Here is a 16589-nt window from a genome sequence, read left to right as displayed (position 1 = left end):
ACTCTCATCCAACGAGCCAAAAACACAGTCCAACGACGTCAAACTACATAAACGGGATCCACCATCTCGGTTCAAATTTGGGGTTATCATTTAAAATAAAATATGATTTTTCTCAAACAGAAATCTCAATTTGTATCTTTCAAACTAATCTAATGATTTAAACAATTCAATTTCATCTCAATTCTCAGGCTTAACTTAAGTGTGGACCTCAAAAGCAAGATAAACAGAACATAGACAAATATCAACAGACGACCATGCTCCTACTTATGGTTGAGATATAGTAATCTATCTGTAAACCTAGGACAAATCAAAATATACTAAATTATAACCAATACTGTCAAAACAAGTACCTATCAACTGCCAAGGAAGAAACTAAATACTTCTGCAACCAGCAACAAGTACTGGCCATTATCACATGGCTATTTTGGAACAACAGAACATAAAAGGGTGGAAGACCACACATACTACAAGACATTACATTATACACCATCACCTCCTAATTAATTATGAAAAAATCGCCTTGACTATTGTGAAATCTCCCCGAGTTCAATCACTGTCTTCTTCGTCTGCATAAAACAGAGAACGTTAAGGACGGCCGATTCATGAAAAAGCAAAATCCAAATAACACATCGCATAGAGAAGATAATTCACCACAGTTTCAAAAGTGCGACGTAAAATTGTTTCACAATGAGCGGAGTAATAATAAATGCGGCTCACCTTTTCCTCTCTATTATGATAAGAAATAGCTATAACAACTACGGAAGGAAATTGGGTAACAGGATGCTAAGAGAAGGATCTAGAAAATTGAAATGCAAGAATGAACCCAAAATATTTCATCACCCACCACTATTAAAAATTTCAGGGAAAAACTTGAAAAGAGTCTTTATTTTCCTACAGTGATTCTTCAAACAAAGATTATCTAATTGTGCTGTGATTAGCTGCCATTGTCCGTGTTGTGTTCAGCATATTCAAAAGCCCAGATTACTAATCAAGGCCAAGTTCAATCCAAGTGTCCCAGAATACAATGACCTTATCGAAATTCAGTAATGATGATGACGTATGATAACAAGGATATGACATGTGTCAAATACTATGAATATCCAATACGATAATTTACCTATTTTTAAAATAACAGTATATAACAGATACACGTTTAAAATGTGTAAAATTTCTAAAAATATAATAAATATATAATTGCAATTGTTGGGGTTCAAATTAAAATTATATTTTTCAGACATTGTCAAAATAAATAATTATAAATTATTGGCATCATAAAAGCATCACTGTTTCATTAGATTAGACATTTCATCGATAAATATCAATAAATCATCTTAAAGAATCGGAAACAGATATATCACAAATTACAACATCGGTTCATCAGAGATGATGACTAAAATATCCCGATATTTTAAATAATACTTTCAATATCAGATAGATATCAAATGGAACCTAAATTACAAGGGCTGGCCCAATGCTATAAAATGTTGAAATCATTTATACCTACTGCCAAATGGAACTTTGGTTACATGGATGATGTGGCTTTGGATACAAAAATAAACTACATTGGGAGGGGAATACCACGAGTATTAATCATTGCATTCTGAAATAAATAATTCATACCAATACTATGGTTATAAGAAAACTATACCCTCTGTCGATGACAATTCCATCCTATCAAAGCAGTTATTATTATTAACAGCAAACTACTCAACCGCAACAAAAAGTACTACAGAACACTTGATTCCCAAATCTATGATATCTGACATGACCAATAACTTTAAACCAGGGAAAAGCCTTAACATACTTTAATTATACTTACCATCATTAAATTCTTCACTCTGACTTCCATCATCCTCAGCTTCATCGCTGCCACTATCCTCTTCTTCGTTTTCTTCATCCTCTTCATTGTCATTGTCCTCGTCATTATCACCGTCTTCAGCCCCGTTGCCACTAGTTTCAACTGGAACCTTGGGCTTTGGAGGTGGAGGAGCTATATAACTACTTGTTGACCTTCTACGAGAACTTGAAACAATATTACTTACATCAATACCCTCAAGTTCTTTGGCTCTTGCCTTCTTCCTTTTTACTTCCTTGATTTCTGAGTAAGTGAGTAAACATCAGAAAAGTGGAAATAGTAGCCATTAAATCAAAGCCTGACATATCTACAGCTCAATGTAGACACACCATTATGGCCTAATAAACAGGGAAGATTAGACCAACCCAACCTCCTCTGAGGTTGAGTGAAATTACAATACCATCTGCTTTCAAGATATTAAGCATTTTACATCCAAGATATACTGGCGTGTATCAGCCAGCCCAGAAACTGTGATATCAATATAATACATAACAAGATAGCCGCTATTCTGAATTTTTTTTGGTCATAAAAATGATTTAATTTATAGTATATTAGTATGTTATACTTTAAATAGTTTATTGCACTCTCTTATTATTGTAGTTTAGTTTATTATATTTTTAGTGCTATTAGTGTTTAATTTAAGATAGTTTGTAATGTTTTAGTTAGTTTTTATTACTATCATTACTTATTTAGTTTAGTATCTTACATGTTATGCTTCAAATAGTTCATTACATTTTTATATACTTATATCATTAGTTTATTTATTATATAATATGCTACGCTTTATTAAAAAACGGAAAGATAGGCTAAACTAGACTCGAGAGGAGCCCAACAAAACAAAAAAAAGGAGAAAATCACTTAGAAGTGTTTGGGCCCATTGGCCCAATTCTAACCTTTTCTTTGATATAACCCTAAGGCCCGGTTCTAACACTCCAGCAGCTCAGCCCAGTCTCCCATGGTGGAAGTTTAGAAAGCAAAGATGGAGAGGAAAACACAGCTTCACAGCGACAAAGAAAGAGGGTAGAAGGAACGGATGGAGAAGAGGTAGAAGGGCAGTAGCAACAAAATAATTTGAGGGAACAGAACAGCAATCATGGGAGTGATGTGAAAGTTCCGGGACTCTCTTCACTCCAGCCACAAATGGCATCTACGACAGTTAGAACACTTAACTGCACCACTCCAATCCTCCCAAACCTTAAAATTTTAAAGGACAAATACTCATTTTTAACTCTCCTCATTTATACTGGTAGAGGACATGTAATGCACAGGTAAAGTAGCACCTTGGTGGCCAATTGGTAATGGGTTTTAATCCGAAAGTAGTCTCTTTAAGGGTAAGACTGTATACAATGACACCCTCTCATACATTCACGTACCGAGGAGCCTTTTGACACTATCATGGTACGTTAGTTTTATTCAATTAAACCGTCTCCATACATCTTATGCCAATAATATATTACTAGGAAAACAACATATATCAACAGAAATGTCCAAATTTTATTTCTGAGTTGCGATGTTAAGTTTCCACTACACAATATACATACTGAATGAAGGCAATGCCCTAAAATGTCACGTAGATTAATTCATTTTAAAGTATGGACAAATTATAGGACAATTTAATTTTGTTGACAACACCAGCAAAGGTTTGTCGACAGATTATGGGACAATTGATACAACACTAGTAATTAATTTTGGTTTCTCATATCTAAAAATTAATCAGAACTAAACAAAGAATACCAATCTAAAACTAGCAAAGGTTTCAATTGTTTGGGTTGCATGAAAGATAATTGCACAAAAGTTGATAAGCACAATCCCAAGGGCTCCTTTGACAAAGGAATGCATATTTTTTCAATCAGGATGAAATATTACAGCTCAGATCCAGGGATGGAAGAATACTATTAAACATGAACTCACCCTTTTCAGATGGATTAGAAGATAAACCTTCTCTAGACAATATTTCCTCCAACTCCTTGATTAGTTGTTCTTCCCGTTTGTTTTCAGGCACTTGCTTGATCTTTTTGTAAATTGAGGGAGGAACACTGTGATACAAATACGTAACATCAAACTATCATCCTGAACAAATATCCACGATCGTAAAAGGGAACCCAAAGACGAAAATTACCCCATTCCACATGCTTTAATAACAGACTTTAAGTGCTCCACACGTTTGCCATACACAGGGGCTGAAACCTCTTTTTTCTGTAGTTCAGGAGAAAAAAGAAAGCTATAATTCGATGAAATAAACCTCATATAGATCTTAACTAGTAGAAATTAAATAAAATGTGGAGTACAGCTTCAAGGAAATTCACACACAAAAGGACAAGATTAATAATGCAAGGGTTGTTATTCAGCAAATAGATAGTAATTTTTCAATAATTATGACTATGGCCACAACTTATACTAGGGATTCCTATTGCAATCAGCACAAAAACAATAATTTAGTATGACCTTGGAAGCTTTCTCGGATGATGAATGGGACTGATCATCTTCAGAGTTTTTCCCATTATCCTCTGCATCACTGATCTCTTCTGAGGCTGCTTTAGCAGGCTTGATCCTTTTCTTACTGGACAGATCAGTCTCCTCTCCTTTGCGTTTTTTGGATTGGACAGGAGTCTTAACCTTTCCTTTAGGAACAACCTTTTTCCTAGGTTTAACTTCATCTTCCTGACTCCCGTCCTCATCAGTCTCCTTATCTGAAGAATCAGAGTTTTCTTCACCGCTGACCTTTTTAGTTACTTTGGTATCAGGTTTTTTTTTTTCAATTTTCTTAGCATTCTTAGCGGGTTCTGAAACTACAGAAGACGCTAATACCTTCACATTTGAAAGAGACATGCTAAGCATCAGATAGTGAGTTTGTGCTTCTTATTGGCATCAATGAGACTTAAAAGATTTTTCACTCACCTCATCAAGCTGTTGACTTATAAACTTCTTAAAGGGATCAAGAGTAAATTTATCAAGTTTCAGATCTTCCTCCAATTGTCGACGAAGACCACCCATAGTGATTGACCTGAAATTAACAATTGGTGTGCATAAATTAACCAAAGTAAGGACACGCAGTGCATTTCATTAAAAGCGATCAGAGTGATAAATAATTGAAAGAATAGCAGCATACTCTGCATTAGCCTTGATGTACGAAGATCTTTTCCTAACAGCTTTCATAATAAGGGCTTCACTTGGAACTACTTTGTTTCCATTGCCTTTATCATCCTTGGTTTCAAGTTTAGCCCTTTTTTGTTCTTTAAGAAGACCTAACACAGGAGAGTCTTCCATTTTCTCCTCATCTTCAAGGCAAACATCCTTCTCATCTTTTAATTCACTCTTTTCTTTTGGTTCTTCTGACTCTTGTGTACCTGCACCATTTTCCCCTGCCTTCTCCGATATCCTTGGGGCATCATCATCAACGATCCCTTCTAAGGACTACCAGCAATGAGGTAAAAAAAACACATTGATATTGAGAAATAAGAACAAAATCCAATCATTCTTGGTAACGTCAGAATTCATAAAGACTAAACCAATCGCAATACAAATATATTACAAAGCAAAGTGTTATCGTCACTACTGGCAAATAGTAGCTGTAGTAGTAAATAATCTATTCGACACCATACACTTGTCAATCGTACTTATACTAATAATCATATAAAAACCCGGTTAAACACCCCCACATTGAGGTTCGGGTTAAATAAAGAGAAAGGCAATCCCTTAAGACCAAGTAAAGGCAGAGTTGAATTTCACATGGAGATTGACAACCAACTTATTCAGTTACCACATGTTATCCAACAGTAGACCAGACTCTGAATCATAAGATTCAAAAGAGAACTCCGCCACTCCAGAACGCTCATAATTGTAATGCCGACGAGGTTAATCGTTGAGCAGTTAGGGTTGGCTATCGTGTGCATCCACTAGTGAACAACAGAAAAACTATAAAGCCCTAGAAGCTTCCACTTACGCATTCTGACTATGTTGAAATTAGGGATTCGAATTGAGAAGAAAAGGAGTACCTTGAGCAAACATTGCTTAATAAATCTTTTGTGCACATCCAGAGCATACTCCTCCAATCCCAAGTCTTTCTCAAGCAATCGACGAACACCCTCGAACGTCAAAGAGCTGCATTCAAAAGGCGAAACATAAAGAAAGATTTCAGAATAATGAGAGGGAAGAAGAAGAAAGAAAAGAAAAGTTACTTACTCGGATTGTTCCTTGAAGTGAGAGACGCGAGAGCGCATAGCGGTTTCAATCTGAGACTCTATATTCTCCCCTTTCTTCATCCCCTCACTGTCTTCGGCCATGTTTTTTTCTCGCTGCCAATTCTCACTCCGCTAATTGGCGTGAAATTGCATGAATTGTATTCAAATTAGGGTACACTTTCTCAGTACTGTGTTCGAAATACCAGAGCTTCTGATGTGCCCCATTAGATGGATATACGTATGCTTCTCCTTCGTCACTGATTATTTAATTCTCAAACTTTCTTCCACTTTTCTTTTATTTTGCTATTTTCTCCTAATTTTTATGTGAGGACTTAATACCACTGACGATTTTTAATACCCATTGTCCTATCTTTAAAGAAATCATTTTTATAAATCTCAAATTAATTACTTCTGAATTTTATGTTAAAACTTCTTCTTTTCAAAAAAAACGATATCAATTAATTTCTTTTTCAAAATCTCAACTTTTTATCTTTGAATTCCCTCTTACTTTCATTTTTTACCCTCCAAACTGTAACTGTACTTTTAAGTTTTTATTATTATAAATGGTTAATTTAATTTTAAAAAATATTAAATTTAAAAAGAAAACAAATAATAAAAATAAATTTTGAAAATAATAACTTAAGAATAAAATAAGTATTTTAAGAATTATCTTTAGTGTACACATTTTCTTTCTCATGTTATTCTTTAAATAATTGTTTTTTAAATTAAAATAATTACATTTACAATTTTACCTCTTTTTATAACAACCTAAAAATTTGAGTATTAAAGTTGAGACGTGTTTTAAAACAATGAAATAGAGTATTTTAATTTTAAAATAATTCAATAAAATAAATAAAATTTCTTAAAATTTGTCTCATTATTTAAACATAAGTCTTCTATCTTTTCTTATAAGAACTTAGAAATTTGAGTATTAGAGTTGATATGTGTTTTAAAATAATGAGGCAGAGTTAATTTTGATTTTAAAATAATCCAAAATAAATAGGATTTTTTAAAATTCGTCAATTATTTAATCCAAAATAAATAGGATTTTTTTCGTCAATTATTTAAACACAATCGTATTTTCTCTAAAACTATGTCTCTGAGTTCTCTATCTTTTCTCTACCTTTTCTAACTCCTCAGTCATCTCTTTAAGGATCAAGAGGTGCCTAAATCATCACATTTGCGAGGTTTACGTTTCTACCCGATCAATTTCTTCTTTAGATCAAATAAGTTTCTTCTTTAAACAATTTATGACTTGTTTGGACCCATAGAATGTTTAACTTGACATGAGAATAGGTGAAAGTCAGTTCAGGGTGAGTTAGAGTTGGTAAATTTAGTGTAGAACATTCATTTTAAGCTTGAAGCATGTTCTTAAAGTATCATCTAGGTCTAGGGCATCATATAAACCATTTAAATATGTGTAAAGGGTAGCAAAAATCATATTAGTGGTGTTTTAGGGATTGTCATGGCATTGAGCCCCCTCTTAAGGGCGCCTGAGCGCCACATTCTAGTGCGCTCCTTGACTCGTTCGCGCTGAGCGCCTCATTCTAGCCGCCTTTGGCACCTAGGAATCTCATTCTAAGCATTGACGCCCTTTTGGTAGGTTATTGATTAAGTGATTTTCAAGTTGTTTTGTGATTCTTAATGCATTGTTCTGACACTTTGATGGATGTTGAATGGTTTCATGTGTTTGCCCATTATGTTATAGGAAGTTATGTATAATTAAAAGTGTGGAAAAGAGTTCCAAAGAGGAAATTCTTATTGATAGTTTAAAGTGTTGTTAGTATGAGTGTATACAACTTAATTCTGGAGGGTTTTTCTCCAATTGGCAAAGGGCGCTTTGACGGATTAACCTTGTATGTCAATATATATATATATATATATATATAGATAGATAGGTAGATAGATAGATAGATAGATAGATAGATAGATAGATAGATAGATAGATATTATGATGCGTTTTGTATCACTAGTTTATCTTTCTGTTTATGTCTCTCTTTGTTCTTGTACGTTGTTATGTTAGCAATGATCATATGGTAAGTGTGATCCGAGGGAGATGATGTGATTGTAAAACAAGCTATAGGTGGAGAGGCTCGGATATACAATAATTTCATATTACTTTTAGTTATGTTTTGCTTGGTTAGACTAAAAAATCATTATTGTACATCGTTTTAATATTTGTATGTTGTATATAAAGTTGGTTTTTATAATTGAATTAAATGATTGTAAAATAACTTTATTTCTTATATGTTAACTCATATACTTTATTGATAATATGATAGTTTCTTTATAATTTAATACTATATATTTTGAATGTTACAATTTTTCATTAAATTTAAATATCTTTTGTTTTATATTTTCTAAACTTAATCACTGTTCAAAACTAAAATAACTATCCTATAAAACAAATTACTTACAAAATAAATAAAAACTATATATAATAAAATTGTGAAAATTATTTATTTTTATTTTTATAATTATAATAAAAAATGTATTATATTTATTATAAAAAAATTAAATACACATTAAATCATATCTTTTATATGAGATTTTTCTTTTCTCTGTATATTTTTTTTCTATTTTTACTCTTTAAATAATTGTTTTATTAAATTAAAATATTTATTTGATCAATTTTACTTTTAAATGTTTTTTTAATTTAACATTTTTAAAAATTAAAATAGTTATCTATAATAAAATTGTAAATTTTATTTATATTTACTTTTATAATTATAACAATAATAATTTTATTACATTTTGTTATCATAAAATAAATCGATACAAAATACACACAAGGCATATTTTCCCTAGTCATCATCATTATACAAAGAATATTGTCCCTGGTGTATATATATTTTCTTTTCCATTTTACTCTTTAAATAACGGTTTTTCAAATCAACATTATATAAAGAGATTGAGTATACATTTTCTTTTCCATTTTATTTTTCAAATAACCATTTTTTAAATTAAAATATATTAACAATGTGATCCTTTACACGAATTTTTTAAAATTAAATATTTATTTTATTTGATTCTTTTTTAAACTTAACAAATTTTTAAAACTAAAATAACTATTTATAATAACTTAAATTACTTACAAAATAAATCAAAACTATCTATTAAAAATTACAAAAATTATTTATTTATATTTTTATAATTATAATAAAAAATTTATTATTTTTATTATAAAAAGTGAAAAAAAAAGTTACTTGTGAATAAAATTAGAGACAAAATATGTATATAAAAAGGAATATATGTTTATTCTTTAATTCTTTATTAAACTTTTAAAAAGAGTTAATTAAAAAGCGAATTTTTGTAATATTATTGTATATTTTTCATGTTTTACACAAGTTAAATTTAAATACTTCTTTTATAACATCATACTTTTATAACAACATACACTTGCGGAATTCTATTTACTTTTAAAATATGTATATGATACACACAGATTAACTAGAGTTGTCAAAACGGGTCACTCGGTCCAATCCGACCCGACCCATCACGGGTTGGTCACTTAGTGAGTCAATCCAACCCGACTCATTTATTAACGAGTCAGAAAAATTTGAACTCGGCCCGACCCACCACGAGTTGGTAGATAAACGGGTTGGCTTACTAGCTCACTTAATTACAATTTCTTTTTTAAATAAAAAAAATTTACAATTCAAATCTAAACAAATTTCACTCTCAAATTTCACTCCCAACGTGTTTAATTAATTTTGAAAATAAGGAACTTAAATAATTTTTTCAAACAAAAACAAGTTAATAAATATTTTTTTATAAAATTAAATTTTAATGAAATAAAATTACGTAGATGGGTTGATGGACCAACCCGGCCCACCACGGGTTCAACCCGCATGAACCGGGTTTAAATGAGCCAGATTAAAATCTGACCTGTATAAAAAAAATACAATTTTTTCAAACCCAACCCGGTTCAAACTCGTGGTGAACAAGGTTGACTCGCGGGTTGTGACCTATTTTGACAGCTCTAAGATTCACTAGTTTGGATTAATTGTTAGCAACTATTAAATTAAAATTTCCATATTTATAATTTTTTTTTCTTTATATATTCTTTTCCAACAACCATCTACTGTTACCTCCACTTGGAAATTAGTTAAAGATGTAGATTTATAATATTTATATTCAATAAAGAAGATATTGAACCCCAAAAAAAAACAACGCACAAAAGATTAAACAAAAGAAGAATGGAGTTTTAATTTAAAACACCAATGTTGTTGTAAATATTGATCATGAGTTTATATGGGTAATCAGTGATACTCGTCCTTAAAAGAAAGATAACATACTATAATTGCTCAGACAGGTGAAACTTTGGATTTTTATATCCTCTCCTTAATTTGACATTTTTTTTTCAACAGCCACAACATCATTCACCCACATAGGAATTCACATATCATGCATGGGATCCGTGGATATTGTTTCCCTCTACTGCCTAACGCACGACAAGTGCTTCCCTTATCAATGTTGATAAAACCAACAACAGTCATTGCATGTTATGAGTGTCTCTCTACCTTAAGGTGTTGGACAGATAGTCATTACAAGAGGCGAGTCACAGTGTTGAGATCTTTTATGATCTCAGAATTTACTCAAAGAGGAAGTGATCAAGGAAGTAGGGAATATATTCCTGTGGTTGCAAGGTTGAGGGATTTGGACGAGAAATAAACTGAGAAAGGATGGTGAACTTCAAGTTTGGGTAAATGGAAACTAGAGTTTCATTTATGAGGACTTAATATAGCCACTGTTTTATCATTAAAAAAAATAAAACATTGGTGTTTTATAGATCATATGATATATAATTTGCTGCAAAATTTAGTTAACAGACACAAATTCGTAAAATCCCACAACTTTTAGTAGTAATTTCATGCATTGGTATTGAAAACCAAAACCATTAAATTATTCTCTACTAAAACAAGACTTGGTTGAATACTTCCTTGTGTCAAGCATCAAGAAACCAATAAATCAACTAGCCTTGGAGACTCGACATCTAAATCCACTTTATTTATTACGATGTCTTCTATACCTTTTAATATAGCCTTGTAGACCTACAGTACAACAAAAATTTACGATAGCTCATCATGAAGGATAGGATGCTCTGAAAGAAAATAGCTCAGCCAACACACTGAACATAATCCAAATCATCGATTTCAACAGCAAATGAAATTATCATATAACCTGTTAAGTAATAATGAAACTTTCAGATCGATTATCACTTTTATAGGCCTGCAATAATTACACAACGAACTTAGTTTCCCACCAAGACAGACGGGAGATATATTCTACGCCAAAATTTCATTATGCTACGTGTACAAAGAGAACTTAAATCGATCAGCTCTCATGGTGTGACAAAGTACGTTGCGCACTCAATTCACGCCTTTCTTTTCCTGTTGGCTGCTGAAGCATCTGGTTGAGCTTGACCAAATACAGACCTGCAGAAAGTGAAAAAACAAAACATAAGAGGAAAATGATAAAAAAAATGCAGTGTCAACTGATCAAGTTTCCATTCAACATCCTGAATGTTATTTCATTCACATTTGTGCTTCTCTTTTCTATTTCTTTTAACATTCTAGTATAACCAACTGTGAAACTTCAACTCATGATTAACAGAACTTGATATTTTATTTTCAAATTACCAGACGATACAACAATTTATCACATTGCAAGACTGCTGCTTTTGACTAATCTTTCTATATATACTCATTTAAATTACATCCTTCTGGATAATAAATTCACAAGGAACTCATTTTTCCGTTTAAACTCTCAAGCATGTCAAAAGTTTCATTTCAGATCTCACATTCTATATATAATTTGCTTTAGAGATTAGAAACAACGAGCATATACAATTCTGTATTGAAAAACTTAAACATGAAGAAAAGCAAGTATACCAGGACATTCATCTAGCAATAGAGATCCGACGGCAAACTAGTACATGGCTAAACTTTATATGCTAAAAACTACAATTGAATTCATTGACAAGTTTTTATGTGATGAAAATTTTTATCATTCAGTAACAAAGAGGGTCCATGGACTAAATTTTAACTTTCTTCAAAAATGCATTTGCTTGAACATAATCATACAAAATATACATAGCACATGCCGATTGTTTGCTTCAAGAGAACATTGGGGCTGTGAGGTATTATAATGAGATCATTCAAATACAGGGCTGAAAACTTCAATTAAACAGCTGGGATTGTCTTCCTCGTCTCATAGCTGTTCCTATACATGCTAACTCCTATATGAGACCGTCTTTTCCCTATGGCTATAAAAATCAGCTAAAGAGAGAAACTGATAATTGTATCAAATTATCTAATATCTAAAAAGTAACAACAGTCTGATAATAAACTAGTAAAGTAATACAATTGAAAAAGAAAGATTTCTATAAAAGTTGAACCAATTGCTACTCTCTGCTAACTAAATAATGAATATCTGCACCCATTTGATCTATATGGAAACAGAATGACAAAGGCTAAGTTGAGGAAATAAACACTTACCCACAGGTTGAACACTTATCATGATGCTCACAGAATATGGACAAGCATACAGAACATACGAAGCCCATGTCAATTGTTCGCTTATGGCAGAAGCACCTGCACAATTCATACAATTTGGAAGTAGGACTTACACACAACTTGTAGATAGCTAGTTCTACAGTAAACGAAGAAGCTTGCCATGATTAAAATGCAAGGCTAAGGACTTTAACACACTTGTATAAATCCAGTAAAATTACATTAAATATATCATCCATCCAAAGAAATCCAATGTTTGGTGCGATTCATTTTAACATGTACTAATCCATATCAAGGACGTAATGCCCTTGGTTATGTGTTGATATTAAATGAATTTAGGCTTTAAAAGCTGGGCTATTGATTGCATAAATTGTGGTTTTGTTTACAAGAACAGAGTCATAAATAGCTGTGTATCAAAGGGGAAGGAAAAAAAAAGAACAATTGGAGAAAAAAACAAGTTCAAAGATAACTTGTCCAAATGTTTGTAGTTACAGAAGAGAGGAGAAACAGAGAGAGAAAGAAAATGAAAATACAAAAACTTAAGTGGAAAAGATTTAACTAAGAAAAACTTACGATGCACGAAAATCCACACCCACAGATTTAGGAAGCCTTAAAAATGCACGAGAATGTAAATCAGTTGCAAATACTGTCTGCATACACAAGGTTAGATTAGTGTAGAAGGAAAACAAAGGTAAAATTGAAAAAACATAATTCAAACATGATTTGAAAAAGAATGATAATTTGTTTATTCCCTTTCAGAAGCCAATCATTAAGTTTCAAGTAATGACTTATTTCATTAGTTTATCACTTTTACTACATTATTTGGTTGATTTGCTTCTCTGGAAGAAAATAATGAGTTAATTGCTTCATTCTGTTTAGGAATTACATACTCAATAAAACAAAGCCTAAACTTGACCAGTTAGGACCCTAAAAGAAAGTATAGGCCCAAATTTAGCACATCTGCTACCCACGTCCATAGCAAAGAGAGATTTGTTAAGGCGTAGGGAGAGAATGTTGACATGACAGAGAAAGGAGAATGAGCTGATTGTGTAACGTGTTGGGACAGAGAAGGGAGAACGTATGAAGATAATCATTGAGTTTGATATGCACAGCGTGCATAAGCCCTTTGTAGGAGTTTAGCTCTGTGGTAGCAGCAATACCCATTCCACTGTAAGTGAAGTAACTACGTCTGTGTTGGACCAGTTTGCACACAACAACCCAAATACCTGATTTTGAAAGATTTCCCAACATTTATGCTGACCCAAAAAGGACCTCACCACCACTAAGTAGTTTGTCCTATCCCATATGAAGTAACCACCTATCTTGAGGAGCAACCATGAAAGAAAGAGCTTCAATCCCACACACCGGAAATATAAAGAAATTTATAACTCGTATTATCAAATAGATTTTTGGCAATAAATTTAAGGACATATTCGTTGAGTAGCAATAGCTGTGTCATCAAATTTTAAAATGATTCTGTCTGTAAAACTACTTCCTCACCAGAAAGAAGAAATACAACACAAACATAAGAGCATGCCAGTCAGTTCTCTTGCAGGTCTTCTAAAGTCATCGAGGTTAGTAACTTATTTCATAAAGATGCCAATCCTAATGTGAGAAAAAAGTTTTCACCAACCCTAAAGCAAAGAATGAAGGTGACACAGCCATGATTTCAGTCCCTGTTTTATTGACAGATTAAAGCAAGACACCAGTATCAGCAATATATATATTGTGTCTCGCGATCACAGATGTCTCCATACCACAAATAAATCTTTTAAATTGTATATGATACATGGTTGCAAAACAAGTTTTAACAATTGCATTCAAGTCTGTGTATGGACTTTCGGGAAGTGACATGCTTCTATGAATCTCAATTTATGGCTTATTTCCCCTCTCTTCCAGGATCAGAAGAAAAGTATTATATCCCCATAAATCATAGTTGAATTCAAGCTTCAACAAAAAGGTAAAAGGGAGGACTGTTTTGGCATTACGAAAACAAGGTAGATGAGTTAGGATTTTGGTGAGGAGAGGCCAGAGCCACTAATATTTGGTGACCATGGTTTTCTCAACGATAAAATTTACAGCATTCACCGACTAGCAAAAGAACTATATTGCAAGACACACCAATGCTTAAAAAAAGACAATTATACACAAGCTTACTGAAAGATATTGATAAAGTCCGTCCAATTGGGGAGGCTTGTAATATATTCCACTAGTGATGTATGAAGCCTGTCATTCATAACAGACAAAAAATGACCATATTCAGTTAAACGTATTCTCCAACTGCAACATCAACTCGTTCAATATGTGTTTGTGCACTTTACTACCTGCTGGAGGAATGCAGAGTTGTTGGAGCCAATATAACAAGAATCTATAGGAACCTACAATATAAAATGTTACTTAGACAAAAATACTAGTTTCAAATAAAAATACAAGCAATCTTCATGTGTTAGTAACAAATATATTGGTGAAAGATGCCTGACTACTTAACCGTCTCTTGGCAAAAAAAAAAAAACCATAGTTGAAAGAAGAACGAAAGTTAAAGGCAAAGATTCAGTACATACCATAGAACGCTGTGCAGAGAATATTGCATTCATGATTGCCACATACCTGAAAAGGATAGAAGGTGTCATTTGAAGTGAAAGGTTAATGCAATATTAAATATATAGAAGGTAAAGATCGTGAGAAACACACTGTTCTGGTCCATCGGCAGCGCCTTGCAAACATAAAATCTGTTCATAAATCATTAAGTAAAATAGCAATTAATTAAAATCGAAAAATTGGAAACAAATGCCAAAATTAAAGAAAAACAAAAAAAATGGAGATTGGCAGAAAAATACAAGATTCCTGAAACAGAAACAGCCAAAGATAAGACCAGACATGTAAACCTTAAAGCCTTCACATATTACAAACAAGCAAAAACAAAAAGTAAATGACATATTTAGCATGAATTAATTCAATCAAACATCCAATACCAAAAAGAAGAGTGTAACAAAGTGTAAGCCCCGCAATACCAACATTAGATGACAGAAAAAATACGCTTATCATCTGCAAAGTCTAACATCAAACTCGTAGGGATCCTCATTAATACAATAAAAGGCGAAAGTCAATCGTAGTTGGCTAACAGTTCCAGTGGCAGTTGCAACTCATGGCCACATTCAAGTAACTACAAAACTCGATGCAATATCAAATTGACGCATATACACATACCCGAGGCTGCGGAGGCATAGGTCCTAAGCGAAAAGCTCTCTGTATATCTGACAATCCAATCAGGTAAAACAAATAAAAGGCAAAGCCTATTGGCAAGATAAGGTGTTTTTAAATTCATTAGCGTGAATCGAAAGAACTTGGAAAGTGAATCGGCGATAAGGATACAACAAAGCGCCATGGACAAGGAGCCCGATAGGAGCGAAGAAGGCACGGTTCCTGGTTTTCTAATAGCATCTAATTGCCGGTCCCTGGCGAGAAACTCGTTGATATTGTGGAGTAGGTTGGAATAAAGCGCGGGCATTGTGCCGGTGGTGGCACCGTGGTTCCGTTCGGAAGAGGAATCGTACACATAGGCGCAGGAGTTGCATCCAGTGGCGATGACGATGACCTGGTTGAGCTGGCCGAGGAGCAGGATCGAGTTGAGAAAGGCGAGTACCTGAGAAAGGAAACAAGAACATTGAGATTGGAACGGAACGGGAGTGGTGAAGTGGTTTGGGAACGGAAATTACTTGGGAGAGGAACTCGGCGAAGGGGAAGGGGAAAGTGGCCCAGAAGAAAGGATTGGTGTCTAGCGTCACAACCAGAAGGCTCACATCGTCTGCAACGAAACCATGGTGAGTGGAGAGAATAAGAGAATAGGAGATTGAGAGAGTGCCCAGAACCTGCGTAGATTTTCGAAGGTGCAGAAGGCATGGTGTGCTTGTGCTCTGTCCCTTCAACTGCTTCTGCTTTCACTTTCAATTCATTTCTTCGCACCTCATGTTTTATTCGAGCGCATACAATAAAACTTCCCGGGCTTCAGGCCCAACTGCCATTTTCCTAATAAAATAA

General features: G+C 33.2%; 2 protein-coding genes across 2 annotated transcripts; both read right to left on the bottom strand.

Moving 5' to 3' along the window:
* Nucleotides 1-231: 231 nt before the first annotated feature.
* LOC124823836 (DNA ligase) lies at nucleotides 232-6302 on the bottom strand. Its single transcript, XM_047296144.2, has 9 exons — nucleotides 6038-6302; nucleotides 5851-5956; nucleotides 4965-5269; nucleotides 4754-4859; nucleotides 4301-4663; nucleotides 3975-4051; nucleotides 3767-3891; nucleotides 1820-2098; nucleotides 232-566 (listed from the first exon to the last, which is right to left on the bottom strand). The coding sequence occupies exons 1-9, from the start codon at nucleotides 6136-6138 to the stop codon at nucleotides 547-549; spliced, it is 1482 nt and encodes a 493-aa protein (XP_047152100.1). The 5' UTR covers nucleotides 6139-6302; the 3' UTR covers nucleotides 232-546.
* Nucleotides 6303-11168: 4866 nt separating this feature from the next.
* Nucleotides 11169-16547, bottom strand: LOC124823838 (basal transcription factor complex subunit-like protein). The gene is made up of 11 exons (XM_047296145.2): nucleotides 16421-16547; nucleotides 16268-16356; nucleotides 15924-16194; nucleotides 15759-15805; nucleotides 15243-15280; nucleotides 15113-15158; nucleotides 14876-14929; nucleotides 14709-14777; nucleotides 13125-13201; nucleotides 12537-12632; nucleotides 11169-11474 (listed from the first exon to the last, which is right to left on the bottom strand). Exons 1-11 carry the CDS (start codon nucleotides 16449-16451, stop codon nucleotides 11414-11416), a joined length of 879 nt encoding a protein of 292 aa, XP_047152101.1. The 5' UTR covers nucleotides 16452-16547; the 3' UTR covers nucleotides 11169-11413.
* Nucleotides 16548-16589: the final 42 nt, after the last annotated feature.

Source organism: Vigna umbellata, chromosome 2, assembly GCF_029865625.1.
Source record: "Vigna umbellata cultivar VRB3 chromosome 2, Vumbellata_1.0, whole genome shotgun sequence".
Classification (NCBI taxonomy): Eukaryota; Viridiplantae; Streptophyta; class Magnoliopsida; order Fabales; family Fabaceae; genus Vigna; species Vigna umbellata.
Note: the sequence above shows the minus strand (reverse complement) of the source record. Positions and strands in the feature narration are given on the sequence as shown.